Raw genomic sequence first — 14,084 nt, 5'->3', positions numbered from 1 at the left:
TTTTCTTTTTTAAGTTTTCACTCTTCACTCAAGGCCTATTTCTGGGTTCCTAAGATGTTCTCAGTGGGTGTGGTATTGCCTGGTTAATATCCAGATCTTCAGGCATGAATCCTGATTCATGCAGTAATCTTGACCTTTTGCAGTTCACTGCAGTAGTTGTTGCCATGATGCCATAGCCCTTAACAGGGGTGGGGAACGCCCAGTCTGCAGGCCGTATAAGACCTGAGAAATCATTTGGTCTGGCCCTGCCAAGGCATTAGGGGTGAGTTAATTAAATGTTTGACCAAATATAGCAGGCTAATTTTTAAGTTGATAATTTTATGTGGCCCTCAAATGATGTTATAAATATCCAAATGGCCCTTGGCAGAAAAAAGGTTCCCCACCCCTGCCTCAGAAGTTTATGTTGTTGACTGGGTTAAGGACCCTCCTCTGATTCCTTATCCCCTCAGAGGGATTTCCTAAAGTGGTAGGGATGGTTAAGCTGGTAGCCAGTGAGCTCAAGAAGCAAGAATTAACAGTTTTGCTCTTCACATTTAAGACTAGCCATTCTCTTCAAGTCTGTTTGCATTTTGGTCTGAGGTTAATTTAATTCAAAAAGAAAGAAAATGACCTTCCGCTTAGCACTTCTTTGTTGATGTTTACATGACTTACTATTTCAGGCAATTAAATATAGTACTCATACAGGAAGATTATGTTGTGGTAGACAATATAACCAAAAGGTACGTGTTTAATGTGTGTACATGTATCCTTTGAGTATTAGGGGATAATACATATACCTATCCTTAGTACTCTGCTAATATATTACTGTACACTTGCAAAAGAGAACTCTGTGCCTTACCACTAACACTGGGAAGCCTCTACTTTCATTCCAGGCTTGAATGTGGAATTACTTAAAGGATTTTGAAATACAACCTTGTAAATTCTATAGAATTATCCACTGAGTAAAAATTTAATTAGTTAGATTTGAGAAACCTGAACAATAATAGTTTGAATTTCAATTCCTTAACAGCACAAAAGCAGTTTATGTGAGAGTAATGTTGTACATAAAGCACAAGAATTTAATGGCTGAATAGAACACTTTTGAGGTTAGCTGATATTTACTGCGGTATTGATTTATTGAGAGGAAAAAAGAGCAGAATTTTCCCATTATTAGGTTGTTATTCTTTCATGTTGTGTATTATTTAATTTACATGACCTGCACTTATTTGATACTCTTCTAAGTTTTGAGTAGTTATGCTATAATTTTAAACTATGTAACTTATCTGTTTAAGAGAATTATTTTCACTTTACATAAAATTTTTATTTCCAAATTCATCAAATGGAAGTATTTTCTTTTTCTATAAAATAGAGACAGCAAAAGTAAAATGCTTTTGGTATTTTAACATTTGATCTGTTTTCGAGGTGACACCCAAACTCATGTCACATATTAGATTTTATAAAGATTAGGTAGGCTTTTTGTGAAAGAGAAAGTATGATCTTGCAAACAGGTTTATCAGTAACTGTTGACTTATATTTGGTTCTGCTGAATTTTTGGCCTTGATTTAGGCAGCTAATCCAGGTTGCTGTCTGGAAGACTTTGTGAGGTGGTACTCACCCCGGGATTACATTGAAGAGGAAGTGATTGATGAAAAGGGAAACACGGTTCTGAAAGGAGAACTGAGTGCCCGAATGAAGATTCCAAGCAACATGTGGGTGGAAGCCTGGGAAACAGCTAAGCCAGTTCCTGCCAGAAGGCAAAGGAGACTCTTTGATGATACTCGGGAAGCAGAAAAGGTAACTGAGGTTTGGGTATCTAACACTAAAGTGGTAGTTATTGTTCTAGCATTTTAAAAACTCACTATCATAGACATGAGAAGCAAAGCATTGAAATTTAATGAGCCTTTTATGTATCTACTATTTACACTTAAGATTTTAGAATTAGTTGCAGTTAGGCCCAAAAATAAGATATCCATATTTTATGTAGAATGCTTACCATTGGACTGTCTCATCTCACAGCATATATCAAAAACCTTAAAAAAATGGTCATCTCCTTTGACCTAGCTATTCTACTACCAAGAAATTTATTAAGGAAATAATGAGAAATATGTAAAGGTCAATGTACAAGAATGATGTTCAGCAAAGTTTTTTAGTGAAAAGTGCATATAACCAAAGTTACCAAAAATAAGCTTGGTTCGATAAATTATGGTATGATCATTTAGTGAACTGCTCTTCAATTACTAAAAAATATTTGGAATTCTAATGAACAGTGGTAGCTGCCTGATATCAAATTGCCCCACATACCCTCCTACCCACCATCCACTGGCCTCCCAAATAATCCCATGCACTTAATAAGTAATAAATAAATCCATGTCTTAAGCATTACTAGGAGACAGAGATTACAGTGACCTTCAAATTAAAACTATAAGTAGAGAAACAAGCCAAATTCCAATGGAGTTCCTTTTGCTGCAGGAGAGTGTGGACAGGGACTTTTAAGAAGAGCTGAGGGATACAGACGGAGCACAGAGTCACCCCAGAAAGAGAGAGCTTAACACTGGGCGCCAAAGTACTTGGTACAGGTAGAGCTTGATAGTTCACAGCATGGCTACAAGGAGAGGCTTAAAGTAAGCTGGATGAGAAGTGAACACTCAGAGATACTGTCTTGGGAAACCAGATATATAGAGAAGGGTTGATACCCCTTAGAGATAAAGAAATGATGGGAAAGAAGGAAATGAGAGGGAAACTAAGGATCATGCAGAAGTGAAAGACAAACAAGGCTTATCAACTGCCTGGCCAGTGTGGCTTGGTAGAGTGTCGATCTGTGAACTAGGAGGTCACAGTTTGATTCCCGGTTAGGGCGCATGCCTGGGTTGTGGGCTCAATGCCCTGTAAGGGGCGTGATTCTCTTTCATCATTGAGGTTTCTATCCCTCTCTCCCTCATCCTTCCTCTCCCAAATCAATAAAATAATAAAAGAAAAAAACCAAAAAAATAACATCAACCTCCCTCATCTTCTGCTGGCCTTTAAAGAAACTGCAGAAAAGGGGCACTTTCAAATTGTGGTATGAGTAGGTATACTAAAGAGCAGACCACATCCATACAAAACTATAAAAAAACAAAATGCAGGTGGGTCAGTTAGCTAATGAAAACATTTCCCAGAAAATTGACCATGAAGCAGAAAATTGTTAACAACACACCATACATACTGAATCAGATATCTTTAAACAAGCATGGGGGATATGAAAAATCACTTTTAATCAGAAATACTAAAACCAAGAGAAAAAATGGACCCCAAAACTCTGCAAAGTAGTGAAACCACAGCTGGTTTAACTCAATATAGAAATAGAAGAAAAAGATACCATATCAAAAATAAAGACTAAATGACAAGGGGCCCAAGAGAGAATAGATTCATATTGAAATATAATAAAAGGCGTCAAGAAAAAGTGGCAAAAGGACTAAAGTGGGTTGGAGAGAAAGTAGTAGAAATGGAAAATAGGAAAAGTAGGAATAATACTCATTTTATCAGAGTCCTTGAAGAAAAATCAAAACACTAGCCCTGGTTAGGTGGCTCAGTTGGTTGGAACATCATCCCGCACACCAAAAGGTTGTGGATTTGATTTCTGGTCCAGCACGTACCAATCAATGTCTCTCCCTCTGCCTCTCCTCTCCCTCCTTCTCTCCCTCCCTCTCCTCCTTTTCTTCCTCTCCCTCCCTTTCTCTCTCTCTCTCTCTCTCTCTCTCTCTGTCTCCTTTCCCCTCTCTCCAAAAAAAACCCCAATAAAAACATATCCTCCGGTGAGGATTCAAAATCAAAACACTAAAACAGAACTAATGTTTAAAACTGCAATCCAAGAAAATTTTAAAAAAGGAAGAAAATGGCATCACTTGTGCTACATAAAAGCCAGTGACATCAAACCTGGTTAATACCTTATCTGTTGCAGTTTTAACCTCTCCCAAAGACATAATCTTAATCAACCAGTATGGAATTCTGGCCAAGCACCAGTGAGGTAATGTCACCTGGGCCCTCTACCCCCATAGAAAGAAGAGTCAATCTGCATGATAAAAATGCTGTATTTTTTAAATCAGAAAAGTAAAACAATTTCCACTTTAGAAAAAAAAGACAATAAAAAAACCAACCCCAAAAAATCAATGGAGGGTCACTAGAAATGTTTAGAAATAATAAGTGAGAAAAACAGGTCACAAACAGTATTTTAGACACTTAATATTAGTTCATTTAATGTTATGTGTACTTGATATTTTGAAAAATTCTGGAATGAAAATGTTCCACCATTAAAAATTCTATCCCTAGGTAGTATGATTTACGGGTAGTTTTTATTAATTTGTATGCATTACATATGGAAGTGGGGATGGGGGATATGAGAATATTAACCCTTATTGAAGACAGAAATATGCAGTTGTCTTCAGTAACATTATTCTTATCTTTGGAAGTAGTAGCTATTTACCTGAAATGTAGGGGTAGATACTAAGAGAAAAGAGCTCTTCTCTACTTTTGTTATAGAAGTGAGTTCAGTGATCCAAAGCAGCCGGTGTGCCGCAATAATTTTTAAAGCGTGCAATACCTGACCATTTGGTCAGGGACACTGATCTCTTTTCTCTTAGATTGTCAAATAAAAAAATGGTAGCAGCTAACACAATAGCCGTCTGGTCTGAATGAATCAAAATTATACCTATTTTTTTTTGTCAGATTGTCAAAAAATATATTTTTTGGTGTGCTGCAGAATTCTAGTAATGAGTTTATGTGTGCCATGAGATGAAAAAAGTTGAAAATCACTGGTCCAGAGGATTTTTTTGTTTCGTAAATGGCTGCTTTATTCGTAGGCAGCTGCATTGATCATTTATCTGAGTCTGTGCCTCCTCCAGGTGCTGCACTATCTGGCAATGCAGAAACCTGCAGACCTCGCTCGGCACCTGCTACCTTGTGTAATTCATGCAGCCGTACTCAAGGTAAAGGAAGAAGGTAAATGTCTTACTTGAGTAGTAATTAGTTCATTTCTAAAATGAAAGTGTAATTTGTTTAACTTATTTAATGATGGTTTTGATCTTTCTCATAGAAAGTCTGGAAAACATTTCTTCTGTTAAGAAGATTATCAAGCAGATAATATCCCATTCCAGCAAAGTCCTGCACTTTCCCAATCCGGAAGACAAGAAACTAGAAGTAAGTTGGGTGACTGTCAGCATCTCGACAAGTACTGTCTCTTCCCACTGGGCAGTAATTACTTTCAAGAAACATTTTAAAAGGCTTTGCCTTTCTTTGCTGTTTTCCAGTGTTATGACTTTCTCTTTTCTACTGTTAGGAAATCATCCATCAAATTACTAATGTGGAAGCCTTAATTGCTAGAGCCCGCTCACTGAAAGCCAAGTTTGGAACTGAGAAATGTGAACAAGAGGAGGAAAAGGAAGATCTCGAAAGGTAATTGCTATTTGACACGCTCATTTTTGTCTGCAGTAGGAAAATACACCACTGCTTTAGAATATTTTAATGAAATATTGAGATTCTTTGTGATACTCTCCTATTATTTGCCAGCATTAGCCAGATTCAGAGAAATAATTATCATAGGATTTGACCTCTACCGTATTTCTGAGTACTTTCTAGGTGTTTCCATTGCTCCCACTTGCAGAACCAAGTCTACCAGGTCTCTCTTCCCAGCAAAGTCCTTGTTTGCTCCCGGAGGCGTGGTGCCTGCACCTGAGGAGAAGCCATTATTGATGCTGTCACTAGCAGTGCCCAGAGCTTTGCTTTCAGCTCTCACTGTTCCTTAACCACAGTCTGAGGGGTTCTGCAACTATAATTCTGCTCAATATTCATTTAATCTTTTAAAAATACCTGTGAGAGCAAAGGTGCATTTACTGTCCACCTTGCAGATATGTTTGGAGAGTGACTGGTAGCCTCTCCAGGATGAGACAAATGACTGGGCCGGTCTTCTCCTGGCAGCATCATTATCAAGGGAGCCTTCAGTGTGAGCCCCTGTCTGTTTGTGCCCATTGAAAGGATATGTTGCTTTAATGTGTGATAAAGTGTTTCCAAATTAGCTACTTCAGTAGCTTGAATTTGTTATAATGTTAAAATCGTCAGTAGCCTTTTCACAAGGAATGGCATTATTGATGCTAGAAAATTAATAGTCTATGACAAGGCATTTGCTTTAGCTTCTCTCAAGATTTTGTTTGAATTTTATATCTTTTGTTGAGTGAAATTTTCCCCCAGCTTTCTTTGTTCTTGAAAATGCCTTTTTTTTCCTTTTCTGGATCCACTCTGTTCATCAGTTTATTTTGTTAATTAGATTCCACATATGCGTGAGATTATGTGACACTCGTCTTCCTCTGACTGCTTATTTCACTTAACATGATACTCTCCAGGTCCCTCCATGCTGTCTTAAAGGGTAAAAGATCCTTTTCTTTTTTTTTCTTTTTTTTCTTTTTTTTACTGCTGCATAGTATTCCACAGTGTAAATGTACCACAGTTCTTTTATCCACTCATCTACTGATGGTCACTTGTACTGTTTTCAGTCTTAGCTATTGTATGATTGCACTGCTATGAACATGGTGCATGTTTTTTCTGATTGGTGTTTTGGGTCTCTTAGGATATATTCCTAGAAGTGGGATCACTAGGTCAAATGGTAGTTCCATATTTAATTTTTTGAGGAAACTCCATACTGTTTTCCATAATGACTGCACCAGTCTGCAATCCCACCAGCAGTGTGGTAGGGTTTCCTTTTCTCCACATCCTCACCAGCTTGTCATTTGTTAATTTGTTGATAGTAGCCATTCTGACAGGTGTGAGGTGATACCTCATTGTTACTTTAATTTGCATCTCTCTGATGATCAGTGAGTTTGAGCATTTTTTCATATGCCTCTTGACCATCTGTATGTCCACTTTGAAGAGGTGTCTGTTTAGGTCCTTTGCCCATTTTTTGATTGGATTGTTTGTCTTCATTTTGTTAAGTCATATGAGTTCCTTATATATTTCGGATATTAACCCTTTGTCAGATGTATCTTTGCCAAATATGTTCTCCGATACAATGGGCTCCCTTTTCATTTTGTTGATGGTTTCTTTTGCTGTGCAGAAGCTTTTTATTAGATGTAGTCTCATTTGTTTATTTCTTCCTTAGTTTCCTTTGCTCAGGAGATACAGCCATAAACATATTACTACGAGAGATGTCTGAGGTTTTGCTGCTTAGGGTTTCTTCGACTTACATTTAAGTCTTTTATCCATTTTGAGTTTATTCTTGTGTAAGTTGGTGATCTAGTTTCATTTTTTTGCATGTATCTGTCCAGTTTTCCCAACATCATTTATTGAAGAGACTGTCCTGACTCCATTGTATGCTCTTGCCTCCTTTGTCAAATATTAATTTAGCATAATGGAAAATGCCTTTCTTTTAAATGAGAAGAATGAGCTCTAATCAAGTGAGTTGTTTCTAAAATAGCAGTACCAGTCAGTGAGCAGGCAGTGCATGCCTGGCGGTTCTGCCTTCGACTCTCTTAGCTCTACTCTAGAGATCTGAGATGGACTTGGCAGTATACTACAGTATTTCCAGCACAAAATGGCACTGTTTATAGTCATGACACTGCCCAGCAAAACATGCATTTTGTACATGCATGCACACATGCACTTACACACCTCACAAGAGCAAAAGTAGCCCTGGCCGGGTGGCTTGGTTAATTGGAGCATCACCCTATGCACCAAAAGGTTGTGGTTCGATTACTGGTCAGGGCACATACCTAGGTTGTGGGTTCAATCCTCTGTTGGGGCATGGACAGGAGGCAACTGCTCCATGTTTCTTTCCCTCTTCCCCTTCCTCTCACTCTCTCAAATCAATTAAAAAACAAACATATCCTTGAGTGAGGATTAAAAATATTAATATTTTTAAAAGAATAAAAACAAGAAACATGAATCATTGCTTTGTTCTATAAATGAAACTTGGTTTTTGTTATCAACTTTTACTGAATATTTCTTCTTACACTTTGACAGAGATGGGCTGTTCACAGATTTTATGAAAACACTTCAAAGGTAGTAAGAATTGTCATTTGAGTCGATTTTAATTCAAATATCAATATATCCTGTTACAAAGTTCCACTCCAGCCATGGTAGTTGAGCTTTATCAGCGTGAGGGTTTGCCCACAAAATTAATCTGGAGGACGGATGGGAAGTGAGCAGCTCTATTCTTTCTCCCCAGGTTTGTGAGCTGCCTTTTAGAGCAGCCCGAAGTGCTGGTGGTGGGCGCGGGAAGAGGACACGCCGGCAGGATCATTCACAAGCTGTTTGTGAACGCACAGCGGGTATGTGAGGCTCCTCACTGACATGCCATGGCTTCGCCAGCCCTCTGCTCAGTGGGGTGCTGTTTTGATTCCGACACATGGCTGCTTCCACAGCTGCCGGCCCAGTGTGAGCCTGGGTATTGCATTCAGATGTTGCTTTCTTATATGTTTAAGGAAAATGATAACTATATTTTAGGACCTAAATTTCAGAAGGGTCTGAAATCCGTTGTTACAGAATCTGATAGGGACTCAGTGGCCAATGGCCAGTCCTGTGCTGTAGGAAAAAATGTCGCCTACTTTCAAATTAGAACGGGGTTCGATTTTACTGGTCAGACTCCATGTGCAGCAAATGGTTTCACAGCTTAACTATGAAGTTAGTAAGTCTAACTGTTTTTATAACGGTGAAGAGATCTAGCTGAAGAGGGTTCCTAGGAAGGAGGCGCAGGGTTTCAGAGTTTGGGGATGGAAATGGGCTTCACAGGAAGAAGCCTGATTTGAAATGGCGTCTTTATCATGACTTCTGCTGTGAAAGTACAGGTTTAGAATCAGATCATACCTTCTGACATCCTAAAGCACTGAGATTGCGATTTTCATAGAGATGCTGCTAGTTAGCCTTTGTACTGATGCTCTCTGTACAGTTCTGTTCATGGGTAGAGGTGCTGGCATCCCAACGGTGACCTCATGTCCGGGCTCGTTAACCCTAAAGTTCTGTTAGAATATTACCCAGTGTACTAAGTCCCGGTGCCCTTACCTGACACTGAGGACACTGAATAACCCAGATGTGAAGGTGTGATTCTCAGAATCAAATAAGAAAAAGACTTTTAATGGGTTTACACAGGAGTAAAAACTTCATAATCTCCTTTGAGTTTATCTGGAGTATTCTATTTAATATATCAAAATCAGGGCCAAATATATTGATCTGAATTTTTAGCAAGAATTAAAACCTGAGATTATCTATGAAGGTAGCTCTTTAAATTTAAGGATTTCCAGTTAAAAACTAAGTATTTCAGTTCCTTATAAATGAGAGTTCTAGAAAGCAATAGAGAATTACTTTGATTTATTTTGTTTTTGTCTGTGGCATGAAACCAAGAACTGAGTTTGTTTTCACACCCTATGTCTTCTTCGCCTGCTTACTCACCAGATGCTCATGAGCTCATTTCTTGTTATCACCAATATGAACTTTCCTCATATTGCAAAAACTCTCCTCAGTTTCTAAAATTCGTGTGTTAAGAGGATTTAAAACCTAAAGTATTCATATATTTAATGCTGAGAGTGTTACTTGTTTTGAATAGTTATGCAAAATTATTCTCCCTAAAATGGAAATAGCCTCCAACACCCCCCCCCCCCCCCCCCCACCTCCCAGACTATAAGTAAAGGCTCATTGTAAAAATTTGGGCAACACAGAAAATTCTAAAGGAATCATTAATCACATTAATCTCACTCCCCACTGATGATCACTGCCAGCATTTAACAAGTAGTGTATGCAAATATATGTATATTTTACAAAAATAGGATTATCTATCTATATAAAAGCCTAAATGACCGTTAGGACAGAACAGCTATTCGACCAGTCGCTGTGAGGTGCACTGACCACAAGGAGGCAGACGCTCAACACAGAAGCTGCCCCTGGTGGTCAGTGCGCTCCCACAACCAACCTCCCGCTGCCCCTCCAGCTAGCCGGCCCCCCCATAGGCCTCAATCATCAGCCAGGCTGAGGGATCCCACCCAGACATGAATTCGTGCACCGGGCCTCTAATCCTATATAATAAAGGCTAATATGCAAATTTTCCCTTCGACTAGGAGTTCAACCAGGGGGCGGGGCCAGCTGACCAACCTCCCACATCCCCTCTTCCCAGCCAGCCAGACCCCACCTGTGCACGAATTCATGCACTGGGCCTCTAGTATTATATAATTTATTATTCTTGTTGTCTACACAATATAATTATGTTTTTACATCAATAAATATAAGAGTGTATCATCTTTTCAGGGCCTCATGATATAGCCAATCTGAAATTGTTCATTCATCCCACATTATGGAATTGTAAAAGATTTCAAACTTCCATACCTTGTGGTGAATGTTTCAGGGAATTGGCAGACTAATCCATAAAACAAGCACTTGGTTGGTACATTTCTAAACTCAGTCCTTAAATGCCTGGCTAATGAAAACCATTCAAGTTTATTCATGTAACTTTTTTTTTCATAACTGACATTGTATATCAGTTTACTAATATAGGCACACAGTAATTTTATATATTCATACATTTTAGCCCTGGCCAGTCTAGTCCAGCAGTTAGAGTGTTTGCCTGAGCACCAAGGGGTCGTGGATTCGATTCCTGATTGAGGGCATGTACCTGGGTTTCAGGTTCACTCCCTGGCCCCTGTCCAGGCAGGTGCAGGAGGCAACCAATCAGTGTGTCTCCCTCACATCGATGCTTTTCTCTCTCTCCTCCCCCCCTCCCCCCACTTCCACTCTCTCTAAAAATCAATGGAAAAAATATCCATTGGTGAGAATTAACCAAAAAAAATCATACATTTTTGTTGTTGTTGTTGTTTTTGTTAATCCTCACCTGAGGATATTTTTCCATGGATTTTTTTTTTTTTTCAGGGAAAGTGGAAGAGAGAGGGAAAGACAGAGAGAAATATCAATGTGAGAGAAGCACATCGATTGGTTGCCTCCTGCACAAGCCCTAACCAGGGCCTGAGCTGGGGAGGAGCCTGCAACCGAGGTACATGCCCTTGATCGGAATCAAACTCGGGACCCTTGAGTCCACAGGCCAACACTCTATCCACTGAGCCAAACCGGCTAGAGGAAAAAAAAAAACATATATTTTATTTAACTTCATGATTATATGTTTCAGTGGTATATACGTAAATGGATTCAGCAAATAAACCACTGATTTGATTTTGCTTCATTCTTGCTAAATTGAATAACTCTGAGACCTTTCCTTAAATCTATTGGATTATCTATTTTTCAAGACATGAACACATTTTTTTAGCATCTTAATTTTTCAGTAAAACTCATAGATTCTTTTCCTGGCCAGTATGGCTCAGTGGTTGAGCATCGACCCATGAATGAAGAGGTCACTGGTTCGATTCCTGGTCAGGGCACAGGCTCAGGTTATGGGCTTGATCCTCACCCAGTAGGGGGTGTGCAGGAGGCAGCCGATAGATGATATTTCACTCATTGATGTTTCCATCTCTCTATCCCTCTCCTTTCCTCTCTCTCTTAAAAAAAAAATCAATAAAAACTTACTTTTTTGAAAGTGGTAGATTTTTGTTAAATCATTTTCCCATTAAATGACATTCTGTACGTCACCTGTTGAGCCATCAGATGCATGAGTAGTGGGTATGTCTGCTCAGTTTGATAACTAGGTGTGTTGTATGTTTGTCTTGATAATTCTTTTGATAGAATCATGTTCCTTAATATAGTGCATGCTGTCTGAAATAATCTTGAAATTCCTTGTCTCTTTTTAAAACCATCTTGCTTGTTTTTGTTTCCCTTTCATCACTGTTTCTTTTCTCACCCTTTCTCAAGCTGACTGAATCTTCTGATGAGGTAACAAACAGCCTTGTCCCTCATAGTTTCTTGTTCCTTCCCCTCCCTCTAACTTCGTAAGATCATTAAGACTAATGACCACTTTAACAGTTTGGATTTGACATACCTTTCTTGATGATTCTTGTATAACATAGTTTCATATTTCCATTGCCAAAATTTTTTTTTTCCAAATCAGGGGTATTCTGAAAGAAATACAGTGATCAGAGAAATGAAACAACTATAGTGATCAGAGTTAAAATGAAGACTAATTGAATATGTATTTTATGCAATTTTAATGAGAAAATAGATGCCTTTGATATTGAGAACTTCTCTTTTGTTGCCATTGCTACATTACATAGACCTCACTACTACCTCACATTAGCTGCCCAGCAAACAATACCACTATCCCCAGTTTTAATTCGACCAGTGAACCTTAAAAAGAATTAGAACCCAGCATAAAAAACACCTTTCTAGCCTCTGTGAGAACCAACTCCATTACTTGACTGAGGACATCAGACTCTCTTGGGCCTTTGCTAGAAGAAACACAGAAACCAGCACATTTTCCCTCTTCATCAGATGTTTGAATATGGCCCCCACTTTTCGAAGCAGGTTGCCCGGTAGTCATTATCCCTTCTGTCTCTCTCACCAATTTATTTGTAATCTCTGACTGCTCATGTAGTGTTTCAAACTTCTTGTATTTTCTGTGTTGTGTTCTTGAGTAGTCATAACATAATTGACAACATTACTGAATAATGTAGAACATTTTTCTGTATTTATCATGTTTATTCATCTGTCCTTCATAGTGATGTAAGTTTAGCACCAACTTGATCTTGAATTTAGCATTTGATTCTATTCAAGGCTGCAGCCATGGCTCCACCTGAGGAGGAACTGAAGAGAATGGGCCCTGCAGAGGAGAGAAGGCAGAACTCGGTGTCAGACTTCCCACCCCCTGCTGGCCGGGAACTCATTCTGCGCACCACCGTGCCCCGCCCCGCCCCCTACTCCCGAGCTCTGCCTCAGCGCATGTACAGTGTTCTCACCAAAGAGGATTTCCGACTGGCAGGTGCTTTTTCATCAGATACCTCCTTCTTCTAGTTCTTCCTGGGCCACCCCATTGTGACTTCAAAGGCAGTGCTGACCCCTTCTGTGGGAAGGAGGTTGTGCTGGTCGGAACCTGGGAGGCATGAAGAGGGCCTGTCCAGTTGAATGATCAAGCGTCGTACTGGCATCTGAAAGACTTTCTGGTGCCAAGCTTGGGAAGAGTAGTAGCTTGTGGGGTCTGAGGTCATGGGCTTGAACTATTGAAAGATTTCTTCCCCAAAGAGATGGCCCTTGGGGTGGGGTTGGGGACCAAAAATGCAGGAGCTCTCTGTACTCACTCTGTTGTGTTCAAGATTGTGTTCATTTATTCTTTCTGTGACTGTCCCTTAGGCTGTTGCCTTGCATTTATAGTCTGTGCAAACACTTCTTATTTTTATTAGTATCAAGTATGCAAAGTAGAGAATCTGTTAACTCAGATTTCTGGGTGTTTGGGAGGTAGAATCTATTCCCAGAATCTGTGTTTTTAATATATTAAATGGCATTCTGTTTATTCGATCACCTGGTCACCATTTTTATTATGCTAATTAACTCTCGATGAGCATTTTTAATATTCTAGGAGAAATCCTAGAGTTTCACATAGATATGTGTTTTTCCGTATATGACCTAAACGTATTCCTTCTGATAAGACTATATTAAATGTCACTGCAAATTAGTTTGATACCTACTAGTATCTTGTAAGGCTTCTCTTACTTGTTTTGTTTTGGGTGCCATGTAAAAAGATAGCCTGAAAATTATTGTTCTCTCCTTCCCTTGTAGTTCAGTATGCATTCCTTTTGTGTGGTTGATAGTTGGATACCATATTTAATGAAGTATAACAAAAATACAGTCTTGGTACATAGAGATTATCATGCAGTTGGTATAATTTGGTGTATATGCTATTGTAATGAATAGAAGATTATTTCAGTGAACTATTTTACTTTTGTATTTTAGTTAAAATGAAAATAATTGATGGGGATATGGAGTAGGACTAGCATAAGGACAACCACAGAATACTTCTAGTTGTCTGATGATCAATACTTATTATGTCTGTGTTGCTATAGGGCCTTTGTTCAATAATTTTAAATCTATTTTTAGGCCTAAAGTTCCCACTTTAATCCAAAGTAAAAAATGCTTATAATGAAGCATAGGCCTTGCTGTGAAACTTTAAAGACTTAATAGATCTGTGTAAACCTGTTATATTATTTTTGTAAAAAAAGAGT

The 14,084-nt window shown here is 38.8% G+C and overlaps 1 protein-coding gene across 3 annotated transcripts in view; it reads left to right on the top strand.

Annotated features, from left to right (window-relative positions):
• RAB3GAP1 (RAB3 GTPase activating protein catalytic subunit 1) overlaps positions 1-13,380 on the top strand; it is a 97,438-nt gene extending 84,058 nt beyond the window's left edge. For 2 of the 3 annotated variants that reach the window (XM_070423082.1, XM_070423084.1), the window contains 7 exons: positions 1,546-1,773; positions 4,857-4,953; positions 5,048-5,151; positions 5,291-5,406; positions 8,168-8,270; positions 11,785-11,805; positions 12,643-13,380. In XM_070423082.1, coding sequence (XP_070279183.1) covers positions 1,546-1,773; positions 4,857-4,953; positions 5,048-5,151; positions 5,291-5,406; positions 8,168-8,270; positions 11,785-11,805; positions 12,643-12,879 — 906 coding nt within the window. In that variant the 3' untranslated portion in view covers positions 12,880-13,380. The remainder of the gene's footprint in view (positions 1-1,545; positions 1,774-4,856; positions 4,954-5,047; positions 5,152-5,290; positions 5,407-8,167; positions 8,271-11,784; positions 11,806-12,642) is intronic. The other variant, XM_070423083.1, reaches the window with a different exon arrangement.
• Positions 13,381-14,084: the final 704 nt, after the last annotated feature.

The sequence above is a fragment of the Myotis yumanensis genome, unplaced genomic scaffold (assembly GCF_028538775.1).
Source record: "Myotis yumanensis isolate MYYU_CA2020_CCGP unplaced genomic scaffold, mMyoYum1.0.hap1 SCAF_8, whole genome shotgun sequence".
Classification (NCBI taxonomy): domain Eukaryota; kingdom Metazoa; phylum Chordata; class Mammalia; order Chiroptera; family Vespertilionidae; genus Myotis; species Myotis yumanensis.
This window is presented reverse-complemented; position numbering and strand designations above follow the sequence as displayed.